The sequence below is a fragment of the Gobio gobio genome, assembly GCF_949357685.1.
Source record: "Gobio gobio genome assembly, chromosome: 23".
Taxonomy (NCBI): Eukaryota; Metazoa; Chordata; class Actinopteri; order Cypriniformes; family Gobionidae; genus Gobio; species Gobio gobio.
In genome coordinates this window covers 33155092-33173633 of record NC_137119.1, presented here as the reverse complement: position 1 = coordinate 33173633, position 18542 = coordinate 33155092, and the positions used below count along the sequence as shown (strand labels likewise).

General features: G+C 39.2%; 1 protein-coding gene across 2 annotated transcripts in view; it reads right to left on the bottom strand.

Annotated features, from left to right (window-relative positions):
* Nucleotides 1-2200: 2200 nt before the first annotated feature.
* Nucleotides 2201-18542, bottom strand: part of LOC307119372 (60 kDa lysophospholipase-like) — a 39357-nt gene continuing 23015 nt past the window's right edge. For both annotated transcript variants that reach the window (XM_079805607.1, XM_079805606.1), the window contains 15 exons: nucleotides 16581-16710; nucleotides 14190-14301; nucleotides 13979-14104; nucleotides 13831-13914; nucleotides 11982-12108; nucleotides 11361-11473; nucleotides 9151-9336; nucleotides 8961-9074; nucleotides 8730-8849; nucleotides 8508-8603; nucleotides 8094-8257; nucleotides 7192-7278; nucleotides 6512-6611; nucleotides 6191-6253; nucleotides 2201-3843 (listed from right to left, as the gene is read on the bottom strand). In XM_079805607.1, the coding sequence (XP_079661733.1) occupies nucleotides 6203-6253; nucleotides 6512-6611; nucleotides 7192-7278; nucleotides 8094-8257; nucleotides 8508-8603; nucleotides 8730-8849; nucleotides 8961-9074; nucleotides 9151-9336; nucleotides 11361-11473; nucleotides 11982-12108; nucleotides 13831-13914; nucleotides 13979-14104; nucleotides 14190-14301; nucleotides 16581-16710 (1610 nt within the window). In that variant the 3' untranslated portion in view covers nucleotides 2201-3843; nucleotides 6191-6202. The remainder of the gene's footprint in view (nucleotides 3844-6190; nucleotides 6254-6511; nucleotides 6612-7191; nucleotides 7279-8093; nucleotides 8258-8507; nucleotides 8604-8729; nucleotides 8850-8960; nucleotides 9075-9150; nucleotides 9337-11360; nucleotides 11474-11981; nucleotides 12109-13830; nucleotides 13915-13978; nucleotides 14105-14189; nucleotides 14302-16580; nucleotides 16711-18542) is intronic.

Here is an 18542-nt window from a genome sequence, read left to right as displayed (position 1 = left end):
GCACCCATAGGATGTGCATTCTGTATTAAGGGAAGTTACTGTAAGTCGTGATGAAAATAGTATAGAAAATAGTGTTTAATGACACTGTCAGTCATTTTTGTTAGTTTTGTATGCCACATCGTTGCCAGAGAAATGCTTCTTCGTGTGGTCATTGAGGTGGGTGATCCTGCTTTTGTAAACTTGGGTCTTGTATGTCTGCATTAGAAAGCGACTCATACTGTGTGAAAGCACACTTTCGCTGGTTAGATCAATGTTTCCCAACCCTGTTCCTGCAGGCACACCAACAGTAAACATTTTGAATGTCTCTCTTATATGACCCATCCATTTTAGGCCTTGGAGCAGGGATGTGCAGCTTCGGTCACAGTCCTGAAGAGTTCAGCTCCAACCCTGATCAAACACACCTGAACCAGCTGATCAGGGTTACTAAGTCTACAGGCAGGTAAGTTTTTATCTGGAGCTGTGTCTCATTTCGGAGGCTACATTTGTCAGCTGCCTCATTTCAGTAAAGTAGCCATCACATTCCACACACATAAAGAAATTACAACAATTTGCTTCACACGGATAACAGTCAATTTTATAATGGTTACCTTTCTGAAATGAGACATCCTTGACTATGTATGTGGGTGACAAATGCGACCTTTGGAACGCAACCTCCAAATTGAGACAGTAGTGACCAGTACCAGTAGTGGCGTTATACATCGATGTTGCCATGTCTCTGGAATCCAAGTCTGGACCAAGTCTCAGATCCGGCGTTCGGACAGATGACCCAGAAGCGATTTGTTGACAAGCAGAGGAAGACGCGCGTGTCTAAGCTGTTGGATTCTACATTGATCATGCTTTAGGTCTCGGCGTAGTTCTCAAAATGGGACTAAAGTGTGCATTTCATGGATTCCTGAACCCCGGCGCTACGTCATATTCTCGCGCATGCGTCATGGAGGCACACACGGAAGGCAATAACAAGTTGGATAAAGGTGTTATTTTGATTTTTTTTTGCGCACAAAAACTATTGTCGTCGCATGGTAAAATGATTGTAGAGTCACGGTGGTGAGATGGACTTTGTAATGACGTTTTAAGTGCCTTTTCTGGGTCTTGGGAGTATTAATGTACTGAATGCCAATGGAGGCCTATCTGAAGCCTTTCTCAGCCATCAGCTTTCAACAAAAATATCTTAATTTGTGTTCCGAATATGAACGGAGGACTAACGGGTGTCGAACGACATGAGGGTGAGTAATTAATGACAGAATTTATTTTTGGGTGAACTAACCCTTTAATCGTAATCATGAGATTTGCATGGTAGACGTCTCGCGCACGGCGGAATATCCTGTGAAGTCCACTTCGCAGGGAATTACGGTTGACCAGGGGCGATTCTAGGAGGGGGGATCTGCCCCCATTGAGGGGGAATGAAAAAAAAAAGGTAACCTTTTAGTTTGGGGTCCAATTCTCACTATTAACTAGTATCTTATTAGTAAGCAAATTAGCTGTTATTGGCTGTTTATTATTACTTATAAAGCAAATATTAATGCCTTATTCTGCATGACCATAATGTACATCCCTTAATCATACAATGTAGGCAGGTTTATAATCAATGAGATTCCAAATGTGAGCCTAGGTGGGGTTCGGGTGCATGGCTCCTCGAGAAAATGTTGATTTCTATGATCTATATATGTGCAGATTAAGATGTTCTGAACGCCAAAAAAATAGATAACAATAGTTTGAAAACCATGTCAGTGGGCAGATTGTAATCATTTAAATGTTGCAGCTGATTAGGCCTAGGCTACTTTATAAAGAGAATTGTTGCTCGATTTCTAATATTACTCTAATATTATTCTAATATTTTTCTAGTGTGTGAGAGTAATGCTGCTGTAGGCTACTATTTGTGATAATATTGCAGTTAGTAATTTATTCCTTCTTTCTGTTTATTGTAGAACCACACACACACACACACACCCGTACCTAATGCATATTGTGTAGATTGGAACAAGAGAAAATAACTGTCTGCCATACCGTGCTGGTTCCTGATTCTGAATCTTAATCATTCAAGTAAAACTATAACAACCTGATTCTGTCTTCTGAGTCGTGACTGACATCCGTAGTGAATGCAACACATTACCATCTAACAGAGTCATTCCTATCTCTTCCTAACAATCAGCCTGAGAGTTTGACTCAGAAATCCAGATAAGAGCAGAAGCTGGAGACAAAGTGATGATGATAAAATTTGTTATTTTATTGAATAATCTTAGTTGCGTATGCCTCAATGCTCAGACTTCGTCTGGCCAGTACAATTCCAACAAGTGTTGTACCAAGGGAAAAACAATGGAAAATTACTGCTTCACAACATTGTCATGTGACGTTAAAAAACTTGAAATGGTGACATTATCTTATCTCCTACTCGTGAAGCAAACATCCCTTCAGACCACACAATCATAAGGTTTAAACAACAATAGAAAAGAAATAAGATATAAAAACAAACCTAAATGAATAATAATTCAATGATAAATGACAGTGTTGGGCAAAGTTACTTTGAAAAGTAATGCATCACAATATTGCGTTATTCCCTTAAAAAGTAACTAATTGTGTTACTTAGTTTCTTTCTAAGAAGTAATGCGTTACGTTACTTTTGCATTACTTTTTCTCACCTGGGCTGGGATTTTTTTTAAAATAACAAAACGTTCTATTTTGTGGCAGACGTAAAGGCCCTTTCACACCAAAATTGAAATAACGTTGCGTTCACACCGAAAGCGAATAGAGCGTCAAATTCGAGTCTAGTTGTAGTCTTAAAACTATATTTTGTGACACAACAGTAGTATTTTTAAATTATGTTGGGTTTCTCATCCGCTATTGATTCGCCATTAGTTTATGACGTCACCACGTGACAGCAGCAAGCAGGCTCCTGATTGGTTAACGCGGTGCGAACAGATGCCAAAGAACTGAATATTTTTTAACTCGGGCGTCAGAAGTGAATTCGCTTCAAACGTGCAAATGCACAAAAAGCACCAAATAAAATCGTTCTCAGCTGTGCTGCCAGAAGAATAGGATGCAGGAGAAGAAAGTTTAACACTTAATCTAAAGTAATTTTTGCTTATATGGTTTAACTGAATCATCGAAAGGTCAGCAGCAAGTACATTGGCCAATAAAGTGAGATTGAACGCACACAAATATTTGTTTATTTAACATATTTAATTATTGGAGGTTTGCGTAGTCTGCTGATTTAGCATTTCACTGATTTTATTCATTTTGAGGAATATTGAATCTGTTTTTGTGCAAGTGAGATTAGTAATTGCATGCTCACATTTAGTGTAGATCTACAATAACCCTCATGTTTACACACTACGCCTCTGCACTTATTCAACATGGGGACAGGAGAGCTGTCAGTCAGTAAATGAGAAAACAAATTAACTTGCATTACTAATTTGAAAAAAAAAAACCTCAAATATTTAGTTGTAAATTTAAAAGCATAAATTTGTAAATGCGTTACTTTACTAGTTACTTGAAAAAGTAATCTGATAATGTAACTCAAGTTACTTGTAATGAGTTACCCCCAACACTGATTGATTATAAAATGATAAATGACATACATGAATGACTAATGATTATAAATGATTATAAAATTAAATCATAAAAAATCAATGACTGATCACAGGTTGCTATTGAAAATCTTCAGATCTTTGATTTTGAAATTGCAATCTTTTTATCTATCTAAATCAGGAGTTTTCAGCTAATTTTTATTTACTTATTTATTTATTTAATTTTGCTAAAAAGGAGAAGATGGACAGATGATTATGGCAGAAAGTGACATCTAGCAGGAAGGAAGGTCTCCTCAGGATCTTGACTAAACTCGCCATTCTAGAGAACAGATAGAACAAACAACAATATAAGCATGTTTCTGCAGTTTTAAGTCAATGTAGGTGCATCCCAATTCGCGTACTCATGCACTATTCTATGACGTTATTTGATTAACATTCCTAAACTTAATTTAAAAAATCATAATCATAACACAATTATGACGATTCATTGTCCATTGTAGGGTTTGTAATACATTTTGTGTGCTTCATTTGTTAAATAATTGAGATGAATTTAATCATTTGTAAGTTATCATTTTGCATTGTAAGATTGCAAAGAAAATTTTAAATTCGGAGAATCGACAGATGCCTATCCAATACTAGTGCTATCACTATACTAAATACACTAAATACACACTACCTCATAGGTGTTAGTGGGTGGGATATATTAGGCAGCAAGTGAACATTTTGTCCTTAAAGTTGATGTGTTAGAAGCAGGAAAAATGGTCAAGCGTAAGGATTTGAGCGAGTTTGACAAGGGCCAAATTGTGATGACTAGACGACTGGCTCAGAACATCTCCAAAACTGCAGCTCTTGTGGGGTGTTCCCGGTCTGCATTGGTCAGTATCTATCAAAAGTGCCCCAAGGAAGGAACAGTGGTGAACCGGCGACAGGGTCATGGGCAGCCAAGGCTCACTGATGCATGTGGGGAGTAGGGTTGGGTATCGTTTGAGTTTTTTTTAAATACTGGTGCCAAACCGATACTTTTAAAACTGTACAGGTGCCTAAACGGTGCCTGAACCGATACTTAAAAAAAAAAAAAGACCCACAAAACGACGGCGGATGCCATTAGAGAATGGCTTTTTATTGTATGTTTTTTTTTTATTCTTTAAATTGAACAATTTATTAAAAGTTTAAAGTACACTTAAATATATAAATATACAAAACTTTACTTAACAAATTCACAGTAAAACTAAGCAACCTACAAGAGGCCTAATTTAACACTAAATAACAGTTACAGTACTAATAACAGCAAAGTTTGGTATGCTACAAACCAGTTTCAAGGTTCAGCATTATTTTGCAGAGAATATGACCATATTCTCTGGCTAAATATTTCAGAACGCATCGCCTTATTGTTTCCATAGCGACGCGTCATGCTTCTCATATGACACAGTAACCACAATAGTGCTGTATGACAGCTGTATCGGTTTTATTTTGTTTTTCTTTTTTATTCAAAATATTCACAAACTGTTTACTATTCACAAACTGTTTACTATGTCATGAACAATCTGATATTCTGATTTTCAAATATGTGTAAGTGAATGTGTTTTGTCATTTAAAACCTTTATAATGATCATGTTATTTGATCTATAATGCTCAATGGGCGCCGTTATGTTAGTTTGCGCCTCATAGAATTGGATCTGTCGGATTTACATCACGTAAATTCATCCTCTCACGAAATACATGAAAGTGAGTGACCACTGAACCGGGGGAAGAATAGAGTAAACTATATAGTTAACTATATAATGTGTATCTGATATAAATAAAACACGTAGTCAAGTTATAACTGTCTGAAAGAATTGTTATTGCCGCTTCCATAGACATCAGTGTGTTTTTTGCTATATGTGCATTTAAATGTCTGAACTCTGAAACCTACAATAAACATTATGTGGTTGAAAACACTGAATAGTTTTGATGTGATGAGCGCTGAGCGTATCTGTCTTTGGCTCGGTGCCAGCCAAAGCTCGAAAGCAAATGAGGCACCGAATGAGGTTTGAATGAGGCACCGAAATCTGCGTTCTGTTTCGGTCCGGTTACATACCGGTTATATAGGTACCATATTGGCACCGGGTTTCGGTACCCAACCCTAGTGGGGAGCGAAGGCTGGCCCGTGTGGTCTGATCAACAGCTACTGTAGCTCAAATTGCTCATGTTAATTCTGGTTCTGATAGAAAGGTGATTAGAATATACAGTGCATCGCAGTTTGTTGCGTATGGGGCTGCATAGCCACAGACCAGTCAGGGTGCCCATGCTGACCCCTGTCCACCACCAAAAGCGCTAAAAGTGAGCATCAAAACTGGACCACGAAGGCGGAGCCTCCTTATCTGGGGAACACATGGCACCAGGATGCACTATGGGAAGAAGGCAAGCCAGCGGAGGGAGTCTGATGTAGATCTACTACTAATACTAATACTACTAGCATATAGCAAAGTCAAAATTTGCTATGTGTAAAAACAATATAAGTGTCAATATTTAAGTTCCTCCCATTCCTTCAGTCTCTGTCCAATCTACGTTGCGTTAAGTTGTTCACCCAGCCTGAACACAACGTGACAATACATTTGTTATGTTCTAATTTAGAAATGTGTATCTAAGTGTGTTATTGTATTGTATTGTAAGTGTATATTTCATACCTGAGTTTGGCCCTAAGCAGCCTGTAGGAAGTCCACAACCTCCTTCCGTTCAAAGGCTCTTGCCTAAAGGTGAGAGAAGCCAATTCATGAATGATTACATGACGCATGACATTATCAACATATCTTTTCATACATATTTGATATTTGCTGACCGACAAATTCACACTAACAATTAGTCATTTTGCAAAGCAACGTACAAACGAGGAACAAGTAAATGCCTTATATCCACAAATCCACTCATACAGCTTTATAAATGACAAGTCACTGCAGGCACTGATTGTTGGGCTGTGTACTATTCAACACACATCCCCATTAACTCACCACTTCAACAGGAGTCTTTCCATCATAACCGGGCATGGCCATATTAACCCCAGCTAACTTCCAAATCTTCAATCCCTCCAAGTCACCACTTGCAGCAAGACTGTAAAACACACATCAGAATATATACATGAGCCATCATGAACCCTGAAGCTACTATCATTATTCCAGCTCCTGAAAAATCAGTTCTGGCATGTGTTCAATATTTTGATCTGTTCAGTAGGAGACATCAGCCTCATGTCAGCAAGGCTACAGCTTTAAATTGACACTTCTGATCTGTACTAAATGTGGAGGTGATTTATCATTGCCAGTGAAGGGTGATAAGAAGCAGTTAATTTTGTTTTATAAACATATAGTTCTGACTCTAAATTCTGACCTGATGAACCATGTTCAAATTAATTGAATTTAATATTTTTATTTTGCTATAATAGTAATATTTGTATGCTATTATTAATAATACACTTATAGGTTTATAGATCTTTGGTGACACACAGAATGAAGACTGATGTAGCTGAAGGACTGACATGCCACAAGACATGAGATGATGTCATGCTTAGCCAAATTCCAATAATATCTTTGCTGTCTCAATGCAATGAAAGTCGCTGAATGACTGGTCAGACCAGAATAAATACTACAGAAAGGGTGAGAGGAAATGTGTGTGTGTGTGAGAGAGAGAGAGAGACCGGCACAGCTCTGTTCCAGTATCCTGCAATTCATCACGGGAGAGGTGAGCTCCACTGTTCCTCAGCAGCTCCACAACATCCTTATGCCTACAGACAGAGAAAATTGAAATGTCTTAAAGGAATAGTTCACAAAAAATGAAAATCTTCTTTACTTGCGTAGGCCATTTGCCAGAAGCTAGTTATTTTAGTTTATAACGTTTTAAATATGGATATTTTTCTTAAACAAACAATTTGTCGCTTCATAAAACTGACATTAAACCACTGGAGTCACGTGTATCATATTGTCTACTGTACTAAAATTGTAAAATTGCATTTTGAATGTATGTTTGAATAAATTAATAGATCCTAATTGGCGTCACGTCATTGACCAACTTGTCTTGAAATGTATTGTTGAAGGTGGTGAATTTTTTACAAAAATGGTGCATCAACAGCTATAGATGTGGAATGTTAAAGGGGCCGTTTTAAAGGTGAACATATCTTTAAGTTACGGTGACTAAGGCCCAGAGCAGTGTAATGTCTGTCCATGGATCATTCATCCCTCCACCAGAAAGAGCCATAACCAGAATTCTAGTTCCACTTCCTGTGTCCTAAATCACTTCCTGTTTGTAGATATTTCTACCATGCTCTCACATCTTTGTGAAGTATTGACAGTTTCGTCATGCTGGCATGTGTGGGAAGTTTTAAACCATGTGTATTACAACTAGCCCCGCGTTAGGTTGTGCCCCGCTCACCCCCTACAACATGCCCACACACATCTGCACACCCGCACATTAGTTGTGGTGAAAACAGAGAAAAAAACCTTTTAGATATAGGCAAAACATTCAGTTAAATACGCATTTACAAGCTTCCTAATGCAAATAGGTATTAAGCTAATACCATCCGACCTTACTGGCCTGTCTTACCTGAACTGAACGGCATTGCGAAGGGGTGTATCACCAAAGCGATCTTTGACAAAGACGGTGGTCCCTTTACTCAGCAGATATTGCACCACTTTCAGATGCCCCTCACATGCGGCGATGTGAAGGGGAGTTCGGCCATCATAATCCGCCATGCTCAAGTTAGTGCCCTATAAACAACAACAAGAACAAAAAAGAAAGCATTTCTTATGAAGAATGAAGAATCTCTTTCTCCCCCATGCTGTTTGGTACAATCAATGGCGGAGAGTAACAAAGTATTTTTGCTCTCTGTGTCTGTAGGTACGCCAACTGGACATAATGAATTAGCATTTGTTGGGTCGTGAAACGCCATGACAAAGAGTTACACAGTACAGTCATTGCAAAGGCACTTGCTGTTACAGCAAACACCCAAATGCTTACCATTTCCCTTATGGCCTCTAAAGCCTCGGTATCTCCATTCTTAGCAGCAGCACAGGCCAGAGTGGGCGTTAGCGCATTTCGTATGGCTTCAAGCTCCTAAGGACATCAGCAATATTATAGTGAATTACAACTGTTAATCGCAACCTCTTCTGGTCCTGAATATACTTGTTCATTATAGGGCTATACAAACAAGATTAGAAGCAAAAGGTCTGGCCTACTCACATCTTTACAGCCAATGCTGAGGGACTTGGCGATGACCTGAATAAAGCGACTGTCGCTGAGAGAGAGCTTTGCACCCTCCAGGTCAGCTATCATCTCACCACGCAGATTGCGACTCAGCATCTTATGAACAAATAACATTTTGAAACCATAAAGTAACATTACTAACACTGTACTGTGCAAACTGTCCTGGGAGATGTACAATTCTCACTTGTTTTATTTTTATTTTTTTACCTTCTTCTTCTCTTCTGCACTGAGGTCTTGTTTTGCCAGCACATAGGAGAGCTTGGAAAGAGCAGCTTCTGGAGTCATATCAAACCCAGCAACCGCACCCGCCTTACTCAGAGCCTTGGAGGGAATATTAAAGTAATACACACTTCTGGAGTACACCGATATAAGGTCTTTCTCATGCAAACTCCCATACCTGGCCAGTGGCGTATGATATTGTGACTGTGCCCCTTAGGCACTGAGTGCAGTTGACAATGATGAGTCCTCTATCAGTCGCTTTACGGATCTCATCCAGCAAGTCTTGGCGGTTATCAGGGGCGTTACCACTGCCGTAGGTCTCCAAAATTACACCCTCCATAGGAGCCTTCAAGAAGGCCTTGACCTGATGAGAAAATTTGAACATCTGAAAACTTGCATGTCAATATTAATTTATAATTTATTATTAAACATTCCCGAGCCATTTTATTTCCATAATGTAATGTAATTCTGAGTGAAACAGAAAGTTGGGAGTAACCCCATAGTTTTCCTTTTTCAAATCTAACATTATTTACCACTATGGCCATAATCTGATAATAATAAAACATTATTATTAAACTATTCTCAAACTAATAACCAGCATATGTTAACCAGCATATGATTACTTATTTTTTTATGCAAAAAAACATAATTATTTTTATACAATAATTCATATACTACACAGTGCTTTTTTTATTTGACCACCACCCAATGGTTTGTGTACTACAGCTGCCCTAAACTAAAAGTATTGGTGATTACCAAAATCTGGTTAATCCAGTATGTGTTAGATCTTTAGTCAGTGTGTGTGTGTGTATATATATATATATATATATATATATATATATATATATATATATATATATATATATATATATATATATATATATATATATATATATATATATATATATATATATATATATATATATATATTCGGCCGCTTGTACCCGCAATCTAGTTATTTCGGTCATGACCCAGACCCATGGAACTTCATTTATATTATTGTAATTCTCTTCCTATGCAATGCAACATGAAATCACAGTTATTTGATTTTAAAAGAAGTAGTAAAAACAATAGTAAAAAAAGCAATTAATTTATTAATGCTGCAATGCATTCTGGGAGTATGCTTCCTCATATCACAGATATAATTAAGTTGACAAAACTTAAATGGTTTAAGTAAGAACAACTTGATGCAATTAAACTTGTAAGGATGCAAGGTTCACTTTACTTAAAGAAAATGTGGAAACTGATTGCACATAGTTTTTTATATCGCCATAGCTGAAAATGACAGATTAAAACTGTTGAGAATAATAGTATTTAAGATGGACATAATATAACACTGTTAGTTAAATGGAATTACTCAAGTAATCTTACTGTAAATTCTTAAGTAAGATTGGTAAATATTCTAGTGTATGTTAACTAGAATTGGCATTAAACTAACTTGATCTTTATTACTTAATTGACTTGGGAGGTGTTAGCTTTCTTTTAGCTGATAATTAAATTAACTTCATTTTTCCCTTTAAGTTTGCTTTGCAAAAATAAGGCAATCGGTTTCCAAACTTTTTTAAAGTAAACTGAACTTGTTAAAATTTACAGTGTATATATTTTAAATAATACATTTTATAAACATTTAAACTTTCTTTTATTTGTAATTTACTAACACAATTAGGCAGGGTCCATTTTGATTTCCTACTGACTTTATAGTCTTGTGGAGAAACACAGCTCAGCTATGTAGGATCCATCTATTAACAGTCACCACAAGCTTTTTATTCTTTCATTTTACACTTTCTTGCGGAGTGTCCCATTGGGATCACTAGCTAATTACATTGTCACATTGTTATACTTGAGGGTGTTTGTGGTCCAATGGAGAAAATAATTAACGATGCTGAAGATTCAATTAAAGCTCTGGTAGACTCCAAGCCTGCTACGGCACATCTGGAGCTGCTACCCAACATCAGCACACCCAAGGACATTTCAAAGGCATCACAGGCACTGGCCTGAGATGTGAGATGAAATCAAGAATATTTCTTATGCTACTTGATGGCTAGACATGGCTAAGCCATAATGATAATGAGAAAAACACGAATATTGGCATTATGACTATCTATGAACATGAAGAGGTGTAACCCCCCCCCCCCCCCCCCCCCAGAATTATATGTGAAGGTTCATAAACACCAAGATTATAAAATAATAATAATTAAAATAAAAAAAACATGGCAAAAGAGTCAGACTGATGTAGTAAATACCTGCTCCTTCCTCCACACTGCTCTTAATAGAGGTGGCGTTAAACTCTCATCATCAGTAACAGATTGCAATTAACTACAAATATTTTGTCACTTAACATTAAAGATGTTTGACCAAAATATGTGGCATATTACCACACAGCCTTACTGTATTAGTAGTAATCCCTGGGAAGAGTCGCAGGAGACCCACATTTTGGTTCAGTTGTGTGCTGACGATGAATTTGGCAGGTGTGCTTGGTCGCCACACATTGTCCCAGTTAACTAAACAATAATAAATTATAATTTTTAAATCAGAATACAAACATTAGTACAATTACATCAGTACTGAGGAAGTTGACATGAAATTGCAAGCAGTGGCAGCAACACTGTCTTGTGACACGGTCTGTTAAGCTACTTGAAATTAAAATTTACTACAGATTGTGAGATACGTTTACTATATATACTGTATATATAAACTATATACACACACACACACACACACACACACACACACACACACACACACACACACACACACACACACACACACACACACACACACACACACACACACACACACACACACACACACACACACACACACACACACACACACACACACACACACACACACACACACACACACAGTAAATACATATATATATATATATATACACACTGTATAATAGCCTATACACACAGTAAACATATCTCACAATCTGTAGTAGATTTCAAGTAGCCTAATATTTCTGACTAATGCAGCTATAAATGTAGGAAGAACTGGAATTACTGTTGATGTCAACTTCAGCATTGGCTAATGGTGGAAGATTTGGTGAGGCAAATGCTTTAAAGCTTCCAGAGTCAACCTTAGTGACACGATTGCCTCTGTACAGCTTATGGTGAAAATAGAGGCAAACCTGTAGAGAAATAAAGAGATAAAATTATATTTTCTTGTACATTTACATTTATGCATTTAGCAGACGCTTATTATCCATTATATAATTATATAATAATATAAGCCATTATTATTATTATTATCCATTATCCAATGATTTTGGAGTACAGGAAGCGATCATGAAGAGTCGAGTAAGCGCAACAAGTGCTACCCGAGCCTGCTTGAATTTGGCAGGGAAATTGCCGGTGCAGAGAGATGTGTCGAGTGCTGGTAGGAGTGTAGGAGAGATGGCTTGAAGGAGGTGTGAGGGAATGGGATCTAGAGGACAGGTGGTAGGATGGCTGGAGAGGAGAAGTTTAGATACTTCTGCCTCACTGAGTGTAGAAAATGTGTTAGTCATTTTAAACAGTTTTCAATAATTGTATGTCCTGTTATTGTGCTTCATTGTGTGTCAGCCTTCACTGGAACACCTTATCATGGACCATCAAAACATGTACTGACTTATTTGAAAGGTGGTGTACAGGTGGTTACAGGTTTGTGCTGTCTGTTATTAAAGGTCCCATGGCATGAAATTTTCATTTTATGAGGTATTTCAACATTAATATGAGTTCCCCTAGCCTGAATATTGTCCCCAAATGGATAGAAATGTTGATAAAACCGAGTTCTGGCTGTCTTTCTCTGCCTTTGAAAAAATGACAGGCCAGACTAGCCAATCCTGAAGTCTCCTGTTTTGACGTCCACACAGGAATGGTTACCTCCCTTTCCTCCGCCCAGAGAATCTGGCACGCCCATGCAAGCGCTCGAGAGATCATGGCTTGTGAACGAGTGAATGCTGGCAGTTTCTCAGTGTTTGGATGTACAAATGAAAACAGAAGTCTTTTTTCAGTTCCTTCTGATCTGTGATCAGTGATTTCTTATGTGTAGCTAATTATTTATTATTCGTGCACACACTGCGGCTTCTCTCTCTCCCTTGTCAGGAAGCGCACTTCCCTTTGACCTCACACACTTCCCGTGTGTGAGGTCAAAATTCTGTCCGGGTCATAGATATGTATACGTAGATTCCTCATTCGAGCGATCCACGCCATGATCCACGCAGGCACTAATGAGGTATCTATGTATATATCTATGACCCGGCCGGAATTTTGACCTCACACATGGGAAGTGATGGCAGTCTGCAGAGCTGAAGCGTTCGTCTGATATGAGGTGAAATTAATTGCATAAATACCGTTCGGTTTCTCTCAGAAACCGATCGTTTCGTGTCTTACGACATCAATGTGTCGTCACGAGCCGTGGGGTTTAATTTGAAGTTGTCTGTCCATGTGTTTTTTACTCTAATAGAATTCGACCCCATTGACAAGCATTATATGAGTGACACACGGCAACGGTTGGAGTTAAAAATCTTCATTTGTGTTCTACTGAAGAAACGAAGACACCTACATCTTGGATGCCTTAGGGGTAAGCAGAAAAACATCAAATTTTCGTTTTTGGGTGTACTATCCCTTTAAGTGACTATATATACTGATTATAAACTAAGTATTACACTATATGCATATGGTCAATTCACCTATGCAGCATGTTTTTGGATTGTGGGGAAACCAGAGCACCCAAAATCCTAACATTTATTTTATATTCAATAACACTATACAAACACTATACAAACATTTTTAATATCTGTATCATACTGCTTGCTCATACTGCTTTTGCAATGGATATAAAAGCATTTCTTAAAAGAAATATCTCTCACCTCGGGGATGACAAACTGTCCTGCAATCAAGAGCGCCCCCAAGAGGTTGTCCCTCCCATCACTCCTCATCTCAAAGATGGGCACCTGCCACACATAAAATGGTTAGTTAAAGGAATAGTTCACTTAAAATACCTTTAAAATGTGTTACCTGTGAGCCAGTGAGGATGACAGGCTTTCCCAGATTCTCACACATGAATGATAAGGCAGAGGCGGTGTAAGCCATGGTGTCAGTGCCATGCAGAACAACAAAGCCATCATAGCTCTCGTAGTATTTCTGTGAACAAGACACGAGACAAATTCTCATTACTGACTGTCTAAAGTGGAAAAATAAATAAATAGAGATGGTCAAAAAAAGGCACCTCAATGTCTTTTGCAATAGTAATCCAGTCATTTGGAGTCATATTGCTGGAGTCAAGCAGTGGAGAGTACTCTAAAAACGTATACACAACCCTCTTGCCCAGTTTGGATCGTCTAAGGTAAGACAAAATGAGGCAAAAAACAAAATGAGGCTTGATTTAAGTCAACTTATACTTGGGATGTACCATAATAACAACAAGCTTCAAAAAACAATATCTCATTTAGTTGCCTTAAACCATAAAAAAGAAAGAAAGAAAGAGCTGCTAGTGGTAATGAAAGGGCACTCGCACCCAGGGCCACCACCACCCGGTGGCCTTAGGAAAATAGTGAACTGTGGGTGATGCTTTTTTCGTAAGGGTACACAGATAGCAAGCTACCATCGAAACAACGCTAATTCAATGTTAATATGTCAATGTTAACTGCATTGAATCAACATCATGTTTGCACCCGCAATTAATGTTGAAAAAATGTTGACGTTTCATCCAAAAATCAAGTGTAATGGCTTAATCTATGTTACAATGTGATGTTGGTTCAATATCATGCTTGCACTCTCAGAAAATGAAACATAACAACTACAACTAAAGCCACACAGCCTGAAATAAACTGAAAATAAAATAAGACAATAAATCTCTCTAGATCTCAGCAGAAGTCCTTTTGATGTTTTATTGAAAATGTTTGGTCACCATTATGGTGATCGTGTTTTCTTTAGTTGGGCAGTTTGCATGATCCTTATTGGTCTCTGGAAAATTACATTGACATTGCATTGCAACTGAGCAGCTCTGCTTTTACAGTGGGTATCATGAAGGAGGATAGTGACATACCCACTGCATTTGCTAAGCAGGTGTCTTCGACATGAGTCTCGTCCCGTCATGGCTGATGTCCAGGGTCCAGTGACGTGTCCTGTCCATGTCCAGGGTTCAGCGACATCTCCTGTCTGTGACCAGCGTCCAGAGATGGCTCCAGCCACTGACCAGCGTCCAGAGATGGCTCCAGCCACTGACCAGCGTGCAGAGATGGCATGGCTCCAGCCAATGACCAGGGTCCAGCGACGTCTCCTGTCCATGTCCAGGGTTCAGTGACATCTCCTGTCTGTGACCAGCGTCCAGAGATGGCTCCAGCCACTGACCAGCGTTCAGAGATGGCTCCAGCCACTGACCAGCGTGCAGAGATGGCTCCAGCCACTGACCAGCGTCCAGAGATGGCTCCAGCCACTGACCAGCGTGCAGAGATGGCTCCAGCCACTGACCAGGGTCCAGCGACGTCTCCAGCCACTGACCAGGGTTCAGCGACGTCTCCTGTCTGTGACCAGCATCCAGAGATGGCTCCAGCCACTGACCAGCGTGCAGAGATGGCTCCAGCCACTGACCAGTGTCCAGAGATGGCTCCAGACACTGACCAACGTAGAGTGAGGGATCCAGCCTCTGGTCAGCGTCCAGAGAGGGCTCCGCCTCCTTCCCTCACGAGTCCAGAGAGGGCTCCGTCTCCTTCCGTCACGAGTCCAAAGAGGGCTCCGTCTCCTTCCGTCACGAGTCCAGAGAGAAACCCGTCTCCGCTGCTGTGGTGGTCGTCTGCTCCGCCGTGGAGGTCTTCAAACGCATCTCCACTGCTGTGGTGGTCGTCTGCTCCACTCTGGGGGTCTTCAAACCCGTCTCCGCTGCTGTGGTGGTCGTCTGTGCCACCCTGGTCATCTACCCAGCCTGTTCCGCCCTGGATGCCTGCTCTGCCTCAGTCTCCAGGCCCTCTTCCGCTCCATGGGCCTGGAGTCCACCAGAGGGCACTCCACCTCAGACTATTGCCATATCACCACAGAATACATTACCCATAATACTCTCTGCCCGGACTCATCATCCCTGATTACATCCACCTGTGTCTCATTACCCTATATAAGCCTGGTTATCTCAGTCATTCATTGCGAAGTCTTGTTTGTTGTAATACTGCATTTCTGAGCATTTTCCCTGGTTTCTTGTCTCTTGGTTTTGGATTACTTGCCTGTTTCGTGGATTACCCTTTTTCCTGTCTCTCCTGTCTTGATTGCCTGTTTGGACTGCTTGCATGTGTATGGCCTTTTGCCAGTTTCTTGACTACAATTGTGGATTATCCTTTAATAAAGCTGCGTTTGGATTCTCAGCCTTTGTGTCTCTGAGCAGTCCTATGTCCATCTGCTGGTCTTTTAAGCATTTACAATTTTTCAGCAAATTGCCAGTGCTTAGTACGTTTTAATATTGCATAGGTCATGGTAACTTTTAACTTTTTCTAACTTGTGCATGATAAATTGATTTTGCTAATATGTGGCATCAACAAATAATTTACCATGACATGCTGGGTCCTGATCAAAATCAGCCAAGAGACACCTCCTTAAATCACAAACTTGATTAAATTGCATGGGAACTTACGGCAGCACCAGTGTTTTCTCCTCAGGCTTGTAACATTCATACAGCTTTGTCTGTTGTGCGTACTGCTCATCATGCAGAATGGGGAGTTTGCGTAGAGCTTTAACAAGAGCATTTGGTTCTGGAGACAGAACTGCAAATATAGAAGAAAAGCATGTAAGAAAGAAAGTTGCATCTCACAACAAATTCAGATACGTACAACAGTAAGTGATGCATGATTGAAAACCCCTGGCACAGCTGAGGCATGTTTTATCTGTTTAATTGAGCATTTTGTGAGCGATTTGAAGAAGCTGTATCCCAAACGACAGTGTAAGTGTCATCTATAGCCACATACAAAAATATTTTTCTTCTAATATTTTTCTTATTTATAATTTACAATTAGTGTAGTAATTAAGGTTAACATAGAGAATTCCAATGCAAAGAGGCAAATTAGAGTCATTTTGTGGCTGGAAAAATAATACATTTAATTTGTAATGCCATGGTTTACCCACTAGGTGCCTGTATGGCTCTTTAATAAATATATACTCTAGTTGCTCAAAAAAGTATTGCAGATCATAACTGCTTACTTATTTTTAGGTTTTGCATTTGAATACATATTTAGATTCCAGAGGGAGGGGCTCTGATGACATCCTGAATGCATGATTTTTTCCCCCAAACCAGTTAAGTGGAAACTCCGCCCTGCAGCTGATTCATAAGATTTCATTGGTCATGTCAATCACAGTAATGATTGCCTACACCAAACACTGATCCCTAAAGCCTAAACCTACCCGTCACTGTAATCTTAACCAATGAAATTAGCTGCAGGGCGGGATTTCTGGTGAAGTGATTTGGGGGGGGAAATCACGCATTCCCGAATGGCTGTTTCATTGTAGGGGGTGTGACCTGAGGAAGGCTCATAATTTGTAGGCCGTGGTTTGTAGTATACTGCGGGACGCAGTTTGACACACTTGCTCATACCAGTTTGAACATCAGTCATGCTGATCACTTTCTCCATTCCAAGTGGCTCATGTTATTATGAAAATATGTGCGCATTAGAATGCTCAGGTAAGATGACATAAACTTAGATCATCCTTCTGTCTCTACCATCTTGACTTCTTTGTTTACATCTGTTCTCATGCATTGACTCATTCGCTAAACTGAACAGCCAATCCGAATTCTCTCTCCCAGTTATGACGCAGATGGATGGTGATTTAACATGCCTAAATGGCCAAAACACCCCGACAATCAGGGCCGTGCGCAGACATTTTGAGGAGCAGTGGCCCAAACCAAAAAAAGGGACACTGGGGTGGGGTGGCATTGGGGACGAGGATTGGGTGCTTGTCCATACAAATTATCCTTCTTACTCTTACTATTCCTTTACTAACAGCCTGTAATCTGATTTGGCTGATGCTCAGTGGGCTCTCCCTCACTCTCCGAGCCCTAATTTTTTTCTCCTGACCATAGGCGACACAAAATCACATCTCAGCACTTTTGATGAATGATTATACTATTTTTAATTTTGTCATTTCATCTGAATATCAACATTTGTGAGATTTAGTCAGATAAAACAGTTTTTATCTAATTTTGTGTCTATCGAAAATATAGTGATCTATGACATTGTATTATGTTGAATATCAAAGTTTTTGTCTATATAAATATCTATAGCAAAGTCTATTTTTAATGAGGGATTTACATTTACATTACATTTACATTTAGACATTTAGCAGACGCTTTTATCCAAAGCGACTTACAAATGAGAGCAATAGAAGCAACTACAACAGTCAGAGGCTACAGTATGCAAGTGCTGTAACAAGTCTCAGTTAATCTAACACAGAACACACAGGATTTTTTTTTTTTTTTTATAAATAAATTAGACAGACAGAAAAATGAATAGAATGTTAAGTGCTATTCTTGATTGGTCAGGTGCTGCTGGAAGAGATGCGTCTTTAGATGTTTTTTGAAAATGGCTACAGACTCGGCTGCTCG